Here is a 13,382-nt window from a genome sequence, read left to right on the forward strand (position 1 = left end):
AATATTCTAAAAGAGTCCAGTAGCCCATAATAGTATTGGGTCTTCCGCTTGACTGGCAATGTCAGAAATTGTTGACCTGAGTCCCCTACAGCTCCACATAACAGCATGGCTTTATTTCTTATATTTTGTTTTTATACTTTTCTGCTGGATGGTTAAGACCAAGGTAATATTCAATGACTCTCATGTAAGGAAAGAGGGATACAGTGGACCCTTAAGTACAACTTGGGTTATGATTGGAATTTTAGTTTTAACTTACAACCAATGTCTTGAATTACAACCCAAATGCTAGCCAAGATTTGAGGGTTAAATCTCTATCTGACACCATATGGAAGCACATAGCAATGAGACATATGGAAGCCCATATGGTGTCAGATAAAGATTTAACCCTTAAAGAGTTCTGGAAAAAAATTGCAACACCCTTTCCTGTGTGGGGTTAAACACTAGGTCAGTGTCTTTGCAAAGACACTTGAGATCTGTATGTATGCAGGAGACTGAGGGCTATATAGAGGAGCCTGAGCCTTCATTCAGTTGACAGCTTGAGTTATAGCCAGCCCTGGGGAACAAATTGAGTCCCTAAGTCAAAGGTTCACTCTATTTTTAATATTTATGGATTCCTTTTTCTATTTCTGCTTAGGAATTAGACATTGTCTAGGGACTAGTTTACTGTTAGGATTTTGAAGCACTAGCATTTTGTTGCAATCTACTGCTTTTAGAGAAACCATGTTATTTCCTGGGGCTTGTACCACCTAACTAAAGTTTCTGTTTTAGTGCCTTCTTCCTACATAATGTAAACTATTCCAAGATAGGAGCCAAGACAAGGCAATGCCTTATTTTTGTTTACTATCTTTAAAATGGGGATAATGTTTCTATATATCCTATTTACCTTACTGGAGATATGGAAAGATGAGATAATGGATAAGTGGATTCAGCTTTCAAAAGAAGGATGCTAGATAAAGAAAGTATCATGTGGGTATGGTGAGGCATGCCTATGTAATCCCAGCACTTGGAGACCAAGACAGGAGGATTGCCTTGAATTTCAGGCCAGTTTGTGCCACACAGTGTATTGAAGGCCAACCTGAATTACAGAGCAAGACACTATCTCAAATAAACAAGGGGGAAAAAAGTTAGGATGTTTGTAACCTGGAGTTGCTTTCTTTATGGCAATAACTGGCTAAAGCTGAGTAGTAGAGTTTGTCTTTTTAAAAGGGTTATGTGCTTTTTAGCCTTTCATTTAATCAGGCAGGTTTCGCCTATTTGCTTCATTGCCTGGTTCCTATTGTATTTGAGGCTGAATTGCATCATGATAAAAAGCACAGTCTAGAATTAGATTTCATGGATTCATATCCCAGCTTCAACCATTCATAGCTTGAAACCTGTGTACCCTTAGTGTTTCTTTAGTTTCATCTGGATGATAAGTATAACCAATATTATGGGGTGGTTACAAGGATTGGAAGAGCTACCAGATGTAAAACCTTCACAGTACTCCCTGAACCACAATACATTCTGATTGAGTTCAAATGCTGTATATTAATTAGCCAATGCTGGGCATACTGGCGTATATAGGTAATGCCAGCACTTGGGAAGCTGAAGCAGGAGGATTGCTGCAAGTTCAAAGCCAGCCTGGGCTACAAAGTGAGTTGAGGACCAGCCTGAACTGGAGAGCAAAACCCTCAATCAAAAAGCCAAAAAAAATTTTAATACTAAAAAATTGGCTAACATTTATTATGTATATATCTTAATATGTATCAGGCAATGGGCACGTCTTGATCTGTCACATTAATATGTTCACAAGAGGGCCATAATTTGTATGTCTTGCTACCAGACAATCTACCCAGTGGGAGTACTCATCAAGAGTGTGTTAACCCTAACAATAATACTATGAAGTAGGTAGTTATTTTTCCAGTATTACCTGTGGGAGGACTGCAATTTAGAGAAAGTAACTAGTTGGCCAAAAGGCAGCAACATTTAGAACTAAACTGTGCTCCTTTATTATTAAGCCTGTGTTTTTGAATGCTGTGCTCTGCTGCGTAGTGTCATACTTACCTATTTAACGGATTGAATTGCAGATGTGGCAGGATTGGGTAAAAAGAAATTCATAATCTTAAATTTTTTTGCAGCAGATTTGAGAATGTGTAAAAATTTCCAGATTTATATATAAAGTTAGCTTGTTTAGGTAATAAAATGCCAAATAAATGGGGATAATTTACAAATTATATTTTGTTTAGTGGAGTGAACAGAAAAGTCCTCACTGAATTCAGGTAGATAAATACAAAGTAATTAGTAAAAAAGAAAAATAATTCAAACTATTTGTAGAATAATTTTCTCCAAGATATTCAGTAAGGACTTGAGAGTCACTTGATAGGCTATTTATTTCAAGGTCAAAAAGGCCAGTCAACATCTTGTACCCACTTGGATGACTGGTACCCCCCCCTCAAAAAAAAAAAAAAAGATAATGTTGCTGAAGTTGTGGAGAAATTGGAACCATTGTGCATTGCTAATGGGAATTTAAATGGTGCAGCCACTGTAGAAAACAGCATGGTAGTTTCTTAAGTTAAACATGGGATTACCCTATGATCCAGCAGTTCCACTTGTATACATGTACTAAAAGAATGGGGAAAAGGGCTTAAACTGGTATTTGTATGTCTGTGTTCATAGCAGCATTATTCACGATAGCCCAAAGGTGGGAGAACAGCCATGGTGGCACACACCTATAATCCTAGCACTCAGGAGGCTGAAGCAGGAGGATTACTGCTTGAGGTCAGCCTGCACTACATAGCAAAACCCTGTCTCAAAAAAAAAAAAAGAAAGAAAGAAAGAAAGAAAGAACTCAGCATGTCCCATCAATGAGTGAACAAAGTATAGTTTATACATACATTGGAATATTATTCAGCCTTAAAAAGAAATGATATTCTGATACATGATACTTTGTGGATGACCTTGAGGACACTGCTAAGTGGAATAAGCCAGGCATAAAAGGACAAACATGTATGAATCCACTTATATGATGTACTGAGAATAATCAAATAGAGAAAGACAGAAATGGTATTGGAGGAGGAAAGCTGGTTGTTAGAGGCTTGGGGAGTGATTATTCAATGAGTACAGAATTTTAGTTTGGAGCCAGGTATGGTATGCACATGCCTATAATTCCAGTACTCTGGGAGGCAAGGCAGGAAGATTGCAATGCAGGTTCAGGTCCAGCATGGACAACTTAGCACAAGAACTCATCTCAAAAAATAAGAAAGGTACTGAGGATGTACCTCAGTGCAAGGGCCCAGGGTTCAATCTCTAGTTTAAAAAAAAATTAAAGGTTAAATGTCAGTTTGGAAGATGAAAAAGTTCAGGAGATAGATGGTGATGGTAACTGCATGATCCTGAAAGTGTGAGTGTAGTCCATGCCATAGAACTCTACACTTAAAAATGGTTATTTATTTATTTATTTATTTTATTGAGAGACAGCAGTGAGACAGTTTCAAAACCGATTAATAGAAAATTTTCAATAATTAATACAATGCATATTTTTATCTTCTTGGTTAAAAATGATTATTTAAACAAAACAGGAATTTCCATTAAAAAAAGACAAAATGGAACATGCTTTTCTTATATAAAACTATAGAACATCCTCATTTGGAATTGTAGGCATACTCAGTCCTGTGTTTGCAGGTAGAACAGATACATCAGTTCCTTAGATTCTTAGCAAATTGTTTGCCTTTCTGATCCTTACCTAGAGAAAGAACTGCATTATCCCCATCTTAGAAGGCAGGATTAAATGAAATATATGAATGACCTTGTATACAAAAGGCTATTTTCAGCTTTGGAAAGATAAGAGGACAGACTCATTCCCATTGATACCTGTAGGTGGGCTGTGTGGCATTCAGGCTGCGTCCACAATGTGCTACAGCTTTTGGGAGCTTAGGAGGGGCTTGGCAGGCACACAGGTGTTCAGCCTCTCAGCACAGTTCTGAAAAGGAGCTGTAGGCACTGCAGAAAGCCTGGCTAAGTGATTTTCTTTTAATCTTTACAGCTTCCAAAGCAAGAAAGAAGAAAAGGCCTTAACCACATATAAAAGCATTAAGTAAAATTTGCTACCTGAGGAGTTCTGATAACCATTTTGAATCTCTCTTACCTGTGTAAATTTTATATTTTTATTTTATTGAAATATATCATGTTATTCATATTCTTAATACAACCAAAAATAAGAGTTTGAAAGATGAAGATACACTCTAGTTAATACTTCAATGAGAATAAGATTAAAAAAAAAAATTGTGGTACCGAGAGTTGAATCTGGGACCTTTGTCCTGAGCTAAATCCTGAAACATTTGTTTTTAATTTGATTCTCCCCCCCCACCCCCCACCCCGGTACTGGGGATTGAACTCAGGACCCTGCACTTGCCAGGCAAGTGCTTATTCTACTGAGTTATCTTCCTGGCCCCTGTTTTTATTTTGAGATGTTTTGCTAAGTTGCTAGGTTGTCCAGTGTGCGCTAATATTTGTGAGCCTTCTCTGTCACCCTCTCAGAGAGCTGGGATTACAAGTAAAACTAAGATGTTTTGAATTTTGAGGGGTGTGTAACTCATAGATGTAACACCAGGCTAAGTGATTTTACACATACTATCTCACTTAATGCAACCAGGGAAATAGGTGATATTTTCTTCAGTTTACAGTCATAAAATTGAGGCCAGAAGGGTGGCACTTTTACTCCTATAACTTTCTATATAGCATTACTCCCCCCCCCCCCACCAGAGATTGAACTTGGGACCTTGCACTTGGCCAGGCAGGTGCTTATGCTGCTGAGCTATATCACTGGCCAGCATTACTTTTGTCATTTCTGGAATCTAATCCCATGAGCTGTTTGTTAACAGAAAATAATGTTTCGAGTGCTATAGATAATACAGTCACTAAATGCTTTATATTTTATTTTATTTATTATTGTTATGTATTTAGTACAGGGTCTCACTATGTAGATCAGACTCACAGTGATTCTCCTGTTTTCAGCCTCCCAAGCGCTGGGATTACAGGTGCATGCCACCACACCCAGTCTCAATTGCCATCTCAGCGTGTGCCTGGCCACTACACTCTGCATAAGCAGGTACTTTAGTCCACTGAGCTATCTGGCTGGTCCTAAATGCTTTATATTTTAGAGATTACTCCTTGTTAATACAAGTGAATATGTATATGAACAAAAACTTACTTGTATTTTTAAATTGTGGAAATGTGTAAAATTTGTATATGATAGTTCCTGCCTGTGATCCTAGCCCTCTGGGAGGCTGATGCAGGAGTTTTGCAAGTTTGAGCCCAGGTTGTGCAACTTAGTGACTTAGAGAGGCCCTGTCTCAAAAAATAAAACACGGCAGGGATGTAAGGAAAAAGCACTGGATTCATCTTTGCTACCATGAATTAAGTAAATAGTAAGTAAATAAGTCAGCATAAAATTTACCTGGACATTTTTAAGACTCTTTATTTCCATTTTGAGACAGAGTCTCACTGTGTAGTTTATGCTGGCCTTGCATTCACTGTGTAGCCCAGGCTGACCTCCCAGCAGCAATCTTCTTGCCTCAGCTTCTCAAGTGCTGGAATTACAGGCGTGTGCCACCATGCCCAGCCCCATTTTATTTTATTTTTATTTTTATTTATTTATTTATTTATTTTTTGCGGAACTGGGGATTGAACTCAGGCCCTTGTGCTTGCCAGGAAAGCACTTTTTCCACTGAGCCATCTCCCCAGCCCGCCCAGCCCCATTTTAAAAAACACTTTAAGTGTACTTACTTTCAGTGGTATTAAGTGTTTTTACAGTGTTGTATAACAGTCATCACCATCCTTTTTTACAAACTGAGGTTGAGGGTAAGACTTTATTTGAAAGGAAAGCTTCTGTCGGAGAGGGACAGAAGGGGGGCCCGAGCGGGTTGCCCCACCATCCATCTTTAGAATTTTTTCATTTGGAAAAACCGAAAATCTGTCTCCACTGAACAATGTTATACTCCTCCCTCCCTCACTGCCTTGAAACCATGGTTCTATTCTCTATAATTTGTCTACTCTAGGCACTTAACATATTTGAAGTCCTAGAGTATTTATCCTTTCATACGTTGCTTACTTTCCTGAATAATAATTTTAAGCAGACTTTTGTTGATGGACATTGAAATTATTAAGTCTTTTGCTCTTCAAACAGTGCCATACTTGATCCGGAGTCTGAGTGCTCCCTCAGCCCTGTCTTATGTTTGGCTTTTTGAGATAAAGCAAATCCTTTCTATAGCTTAGCTTTCCCAGGCAATCCAAGAAGAAGCATGCTAATTACCTTTGTACAGTGTGATATAAGGGCTTGCATAGTTTCTACTTATACCTCAAGATCCTTTGGGAAAGAGTGCATTTATTTGTTTGTTTGTTTGTTTGGCGGAACCAGGGATTGAACTCAGGCCCTTGCACTTGCCAGGCAAACGCTTATTCTACTGAGCTATCTCCCCAGTCCCAAGAGTGCTTTTATTTATTTATTTATTTATTTTAAATTTATTTATTTTATTTATATGTGTGTGTGTGTGTGTGTGTGTGTGTGGCCAGCTCAGCCCACCAGGGGGCGGGCTGGCTGGCATGTGGTGCTGGGGGATTGAACCGCGGTCCCTGTGCTTTGCTAAGCTTGTTCTAAGTAGGTGCTTTAGACCACTGAGCCATCTCGCCAGCCCCCAAGAGTGCTTTTAAAAATGTATTTTCTTGGCTGGGGAGATAACTCACAAGGTCCCGAGTTTGATCACAGGTACCGTGAGTGCTGATCGTAGGAGTGCCAGCCACTGAAACTAGGTATGGTTGTGCACGCTAGTAATCTCAGTGCTGGGGAGGCTGAGGCAGAAAGATCACTATGAGTCTGAGCTGCATAGCAAGACTCTGTACCAAATACATAAATAAAAGGTTAAAAAAAAAAGCACTTTCTTGCTGCACATGGTGGTGCGTATCTGTAATCTCAGTACTCAGGAGGCTGAGGCAAGAGGATTGCTGTGAGACCTGTCTCAAAAAAAAAAAAAAAGAAATTACACACACACACAGCCACAGCATGATTATAGATTTCTTAAAAATACATTAGTGATTTTAGAAGAAAGTGAAACCAACCTGCAAATATCCAGAATCAGAGTAGGTGTGTTCTGTGTTGTCAGGTGAGTTGGAAGCTAAATAACTGTGAGGAAAATGGCTTAGAAAGCCCACCTGTGCTTGTCCCTTGCCTGCCTGGAGTAGAAAGGCCCAGCACCCACCCCTGGGGCCCTAGAGAAGGTGGGTCTAGACTGAGGCCATCTCCACAACTGTCTGCCTGCTGGGCTCCTTCCCAGCTGCTTTAATGATCATGTTCTTTGCTGGTACTCTTTCCAGGTTACAGTGTTTCTCTGCCTTTTTATTTTAGGTCTGAGATTGAACCTGAGGCTTCACCCATGCTAGGCAAGTGCTGTACACTGAGCCACATACCCACCATTTCCCATACTTTATGTTGAGACAATCTTACTTAAGTTGCCAGTCAGGCCTTGAACATGTTGTCCACTTCCTCTAACTTCCCAAGTCACTTGGATTGTAGGTGTGCCCCATGGTGCTCATTTACCCCTACAGTGCTGGAGATTGAACCCAGGGCCTTTGTCTGCAGGTCTTTTTTATTTATTTATTTATTTATTTAGTTTTGAAAGAGCTCCTTCCTGAAACACCCTAGTTGCCCACTCTGGGCTCAAATATGTGATTCTTCCATCTCAGAGAAGACAGAATGCTAGGATTATTACTACTGCTGAGTAAGCCAGAAGTAGTTCAGGTTCTTGTGTAGGACAAGGAAGAAATTGCCAAGCACATATGCTTCATAGTATGTAGTAAGTAACTACATTTATTGGCGATACAGGGTGGCAGCAAGATGAGGGAAAAGGCTAAAAGGAAAAGAAACTCCAGTGTGAAGGGGAGAGAAAATGGCTCGAGTGTGAAGGGGGAAAAGGGAGCCTCAATAACTCAGGCTCCTGGCATTTATAGAATCAGACATCACTGATCGCAAGCACTTCCCACTGTCTCTCTGAGGTCAGCAGTTTGTGTGACCTCCTAAATATAAGGTCACATAATCATTAGGGTGGTCCTAAATTTAAACACAGGTGTCAGTAGGGTGGTGTGATATTCACAATTCAAAGAAGAGAAGGGGGTGACTCAGCTCCTTTGTTTCTAACTGTACTAGGATGGTAGTGTGTGTTACTATGTCCGATTTAATCTCACCCCTTCTTAAGTGACTAGGGCAGTCATACAAAGAGAACTCTGCTTTTTTTCCTTAACACAGGGTCTCACTGTGCAGTTCAGACTGGCCTTGGACTTGCTATGTAGCCTAGGCTGGCCTTGAACTCTTGGAAGTCCTCTTGCCTCAGCTTCCTGAGTGCCAGGATTATAGGCAAGCGCCACCATGCCTGGCTGCCTGTTTTCCTCAGGCTTGCTTTGTTGGTTAGGCACAACTGATCTACTCCCCATCCCACCCCACCCCACTCCCGACTTAAAAGCAGCCGAACAGTTTTTAGTTTAGGCTTTAGTGTGCACTCATTGAGGAGGTTTCATGTTTTAACTAACACTTGGTTAAAAAGTGTTCTCTTCCCACAGGAAGTTAATACTTCAGCTAAGGAAACAGTAAGAGAGAGGGTCTTCTTATAGTACCTTGATAGCAAATTATAGAGACAGAGGTTGGAATAGTGATCACTTCTCAGGCTGGGAGATGGCTCAATAGAATAAACACTTGCCTGGCAAGTGCAAGGACCTGAGTTCAACCCCTGGTTCCACCAAAAAAAAAATATATATATACATATATATCACTTCTGTCTCATTGATTTCTCTCATGGACTGTCATTGTCACATTAAATACCAGAAACATCATTTTAAGTGGTCCCAGGGCACTCAACAAACAAATAACCATAGGTTTTGAATTACTAAGTACTTGGTAAGATTAAATCATACTATAAGCTGGATGTGGTTGTGCACCTTGTAACCCCAGCATGTGGGAGGCTGAGGCAGGAGGATCACTACAAATTCAGGGCCAACTTGAGCTACAAAGTGAGACCCTGTCTCAAAAAAATTATAGTATAAATGCCTTGAATAAACAGTAGATAATGTTGTCTGGGTGATGGGGGAAAACCTTTATAGACCAGGATTTCAAATTCAGGGACCAGGGATGTAGCTCAGTGGCATAAGCACCTGCTTGCCAGGCACAAGGTCCTGGCTTCAATTCCTGGTAACAACAACAACAACAAAAAGTTGAAGTAAAAAGACCTAAGTCTCTGTTTTTAATTGAGTATATCTCTTTAAATTGCTCCCATTCAAGAGAGATTGTGCTACCTGGCAGAGATCTTAGTAAATAAACAAAACAGTGCTCATAGGTCACTACTTTCCAGTCTACTTTGCAGAGTCTTTCTCTCTCTCTTTTTTAAAAAAGTGAACATTGGGCTGGTGAGATGGCTCAGTGGTCTAAAGCACCTACTTAGAACAAGCTTAGCGAGGCACAGGGACCACAGTTCAATCCCCCAGCACCACATGCCAGCCAGCCCCACCCTCTGGTGAGCTGAGCTGGCCACACACACACACACACAAAATAAATAAATAAATAAAATTTAAAAAAAAGTTTTATAATTCTTGTAAGTCATTAGTACATGTGATTTAAAAAAAAAAGTGAACATTAAAATAACCCAGAATATTTCATTACGGATCTCCTCAAGTATACACAAAAGTAGAATAGGACGGGTATACTTATCTGTAGCAATTTCCACATTTTATTTTTTATTTTTTTAAAATTTTATTTATTTATGTGTGTGTGTGTGTGTGGCCAGCTCAGCCCACCAGGGGGCGGGGCTGGCTGGTATGTGGTGCTGGGGGATTGAACCGCGGTCCCTGTGCTCTGCAAAGCTTGCTCTAAGTAGGTGCTTTAGACCACTGAGCCATCTCACCAGCCCAATTTCCACATTTTACCAAGCACCTATTCCTCTGTTCTGTGGGCATTGTAAAGGAAATTTCAGGCATATAGCATATCAGCCACCTCAACGAACATCCCTAATAAGCACTTTTTCCTTTTTTAATATAATGCAGTGCCATTATTATACTTAAGAAACATGACAGTATTCCATAATATGAAATATTTAAATGTTTAATAAGTCAGATAATCAGATTTTGCAAAATGTTGGTAATTTGTTAAATTTATTTTCAGTCTATTTTCTGTTTGGCTGTTTTGCTTTTTGCTTTGAAGCCTAATTTTTATTTTTTATTTATTTTTTTATAGGACAGTTTCAATAATTAATACATTGTACATTGTTATCTTCTTAGTGGTTATCCATAGTACAAGATACAGACAGGATATCCTGTCCAAACACTATTAGTACGAATCTTTCTTCTCATTGAATTAAGTGAAAGTAGCTGTATATCTATTCTAACTACTCTGCATATGCAGATACAAAATGGTCCTTCCTTTGTATCCCCCTTTTTTGTTTAGTCCTGTCAGAAATGGGTATTCCATTGGCATCTAAATACTACAATCCAATACAGTGCAGCAGTCCACAATAGTAGTGGGTTATCCACAGAAGTTGTTGACTTGAGCCTTTCACAGCTCAGCATATTAATATGGCTTTACTTTATATGCCTCATTGAAGCCTAATTTTTAAAGAAGTTTTAGGTTCACAGCAAAATTGAGAGAAAGTGCAGAGATTTCCCATACACCTTTCACGCTTCTACATATGTGCAGCCTCTCCCTACGGTCAGCACCCACCACAGGAATAGTACATTTGTTACAGTTGGTGAGTGCACACTAACACACCCAAGTCATCCAAAGCCTGTAGTTTACATTAATGTTTATTCCTGGTGTTGTAGGCTCTGTGTTTTGGACAATATATAATGATACATGTTCTGGGTAGTCCACTGGAACTTTTATACATTGATGGGATCTTTATAATTTTAGGCAGTCCTATCATGGTGCCTCAGTTTACTCAGGTGAAGTCTGTTTTGTCTTTACTCCTGTGCCTTTATTTTTCCCTTACCTAAACATTTTTGAGTTAAGATACTAAGAGAATAGGTTTAGTTGTGTATCAGATGAATTTTGCTTTATCAGTTATGGTTCATTTTTTGTTCTATAAAGCAGTCAATATAGAGTAGTAAAGAATAAGGGCTGCAAAGTCTTTTGAATTACTTTTGAATCACAGCTCACAAGTGGGTGATCTTGGCAAGTTACTTAACTCAATTATTCTTGACTTTTTTCTGTATTTTTAGGGAAGGGTCTACAGGGTGTTCAGAGTTTCACTGCTAGATTGGACTCTAGTGATTCTCCCATTTACAGCCTCCCAAGTGCTGGAATTACAGCGCGCACCACCGCACCACCACACCCAGTCTCATTCACCATCTCAGTGCGCCCCAGGGGTGGGGTCGGCTTAGTAAACCCAGGAATCAAACCCTGGGTCCCTGTGCCTGGCAAACCCTTTAATCTGCTGAGCTATTTGGCCGGCCCTTGTTCTTGACTTCTAATCCGTAAAATTTGTTAGAGTCTGAGAACTGTTATGATCTTCACTTTATATTTGATGAAACTGAGGTACAGGGAAATGTGATTAGAAGCATGAACAAATAGAAGCATGTGAACTAGTCTTCAGTTTTCCACTTTTGATAGTAAAGATAAGGATGTTGGGAAGGATCCTACCACTGAGCCACATGCTCAGCCCAAGAAGTATGTCTCTAATATAAAAAAGCTCAGTAGGGAAATGGTGATAAGACCCTGACTCATGGCCTCCATGTTAAGGGCAAACAATAGAAGTATTAGCTATGGAAAACTGAAGTATCCACAGCATGACATGTCTAAATCTATTGTACAATGGAAAACTGTCATTTTCATTAAAATAAAACAGCAAAACCCCCAAGTCCTTATTTTTATAACCTTAACTTGTTTTGCAAAGTAGTAACTTAAAAGCTAAAGAATTTAGATACCAGGCTGGGGAGATGGCTCAGTGGAATAAGTGCTTCTCTGGCAAGCACAAGGGCCTGAGTTCAATCCCCAGTTCCGCAAAAAAAAAAAAAAAAAAAAAAAAAAGAATTTAGATACCATCCCAGGTCACAAAACTCATCGTTGAAGGGTAGACTTGGAGGGTGGTCTCAATATATAAGTGGTTATCCCTGTTGGTTTCTATATTATCTGTGTAAGATTCACTTCCTGGAAGAGAATGGGTGGTCTGGAGGTCATATGTCCTAAGGTTTGGGGTGGGGAGGTGGATGGAGTCCTGGGTTTATATGCCCCATCAGAGTCTTTTGGCATTGAGGAAGTGCAGTTTTGGAAAAGATGGGATTTGAGGCTGGCAAAACCAAGTGTTAGCCTTAGACTGTCAGGTGTTTTAACTGTAGATTCTTGTCTCCCTTTCAAGGTGGAGACGACCGCCGGGTTTTGCTATGGCACATGGAACAAGCCATCCACTCCAGGGTCAAGCCCATACAGCTCAAAGGAGAGCACCATTCCAACATTTTTTGCTTGGCTTTCAACAGTGGGAACACCAAAGTATTTTCTGGAGGTAAGAACAGGGGAACAGTGGTTGGGATTTTAGGAGTGCTAAAAGTATCCCTTATTTTTCTGTCTTATTGAGCTATGGAATCACTGATTTCCCATAGCTTGTATTCTTTTCATTACAACAGTGTAGACATGAGTTAAGATACTAAGTTAGTATTTATTTGTTCCTCATCCTTTTTCCTACCCGCCTCTCTTACCTTCTTTCTTTTTGGCATAAAATTTTGCATGTTGAAATCTCAGATAACACACAACTTACCAACTTATATGGTATATTCTTGATTTTACCTACCTCTCCCTCCCTTCCTCCCCCTTCCCCCCCTTTCTTTCATTTTTTCCTTCCTTCCTTCCTACCTACCTACCTACCTTGCTACCTTCCTACCTTCCCTCCTTTCTTTGGAACAAATTCTTACTATATAGTCCAGCAACATCCGTCTTGTTTCATTTTTAAAGTTGTTTGACTGAAACAGAATTTGATGTAATGACCCATGGATGACTTCTGTTTGAAAGGGTTGTGTTAGGATCCAATTGGAATGGCTAGTGTTCAAGCCAACTTGTTGGTTATGTCTTCCATTAACCACCCCTTTCTAAACAACAAATTTCTAGACCTTACCTCTCTTCTGAGCTGCAGATTTTTCCTACCAGATAACTACTTATGTTTTAGAAGCCATTTAAATGGAACCTATCTGGGGTGGGTGAGTGTAGTTTGTCAGCAGTGTTTGCCTACTATATGTCAGTCCCTAGCACCATAAAAAAACAACAAAAATCCTGGTGTGGCAGTGTAACCTGTAATCCCAGCATTTGGGAAGCTAAAACAGGATCACCACAAGTTCATGACCAGCCTGAACTACATAGTGAGTTTAAGGACATCCTAAAGTGT

The 13,382-nt window shown here is 39.7% G+C and overlaps 1 protein-coding gene across 4 annotated transcripts in view; it reads left to right on the plus strand.

The window, feature by feature from the left end:
• Dcaf5 (DDB1 and CUL4 associated factor 5) overlaps positions 1-13,382 on the plus strand; it is a 137,837-nt gene that overhangs the window by 43,268 nt on the left and 81,187 nt on the right. For 3 of the 4 annotated variants that reach the window (XM_004624760.2, XM_004624761.2, XM_023702593.1), the window contains exon 2: positions 12,366-12,509. In XM_004624760.2, the coding sequence (XP_004624817.1) occupies positions 12,366-12,509 (144 nt within the window). Of the gene's footprint in view, positions 1-3,307; positions 3,380-12,365; positions 12,510-13,382 lie in introns of all 4 variants that reach the window. The other variant, XM_023702594.1, reaches the window with a different exon arrangement.

The sequence above is a fragment of the Octodon degus genome, unplaced genomic scaffold (assembly GCF_000260255.1).
Source record: "Octodon degus isolate 3935 unplaced genomic scaffold, OctDeg1.0 scaffold00007, whole genome shotgun sequence".
Taxonomy (NCBI): Eukaryota; Metazoa; Chordata; class Mammalia; order Rodentia; family Octodontidae; genus Octodon; species Octodon degus.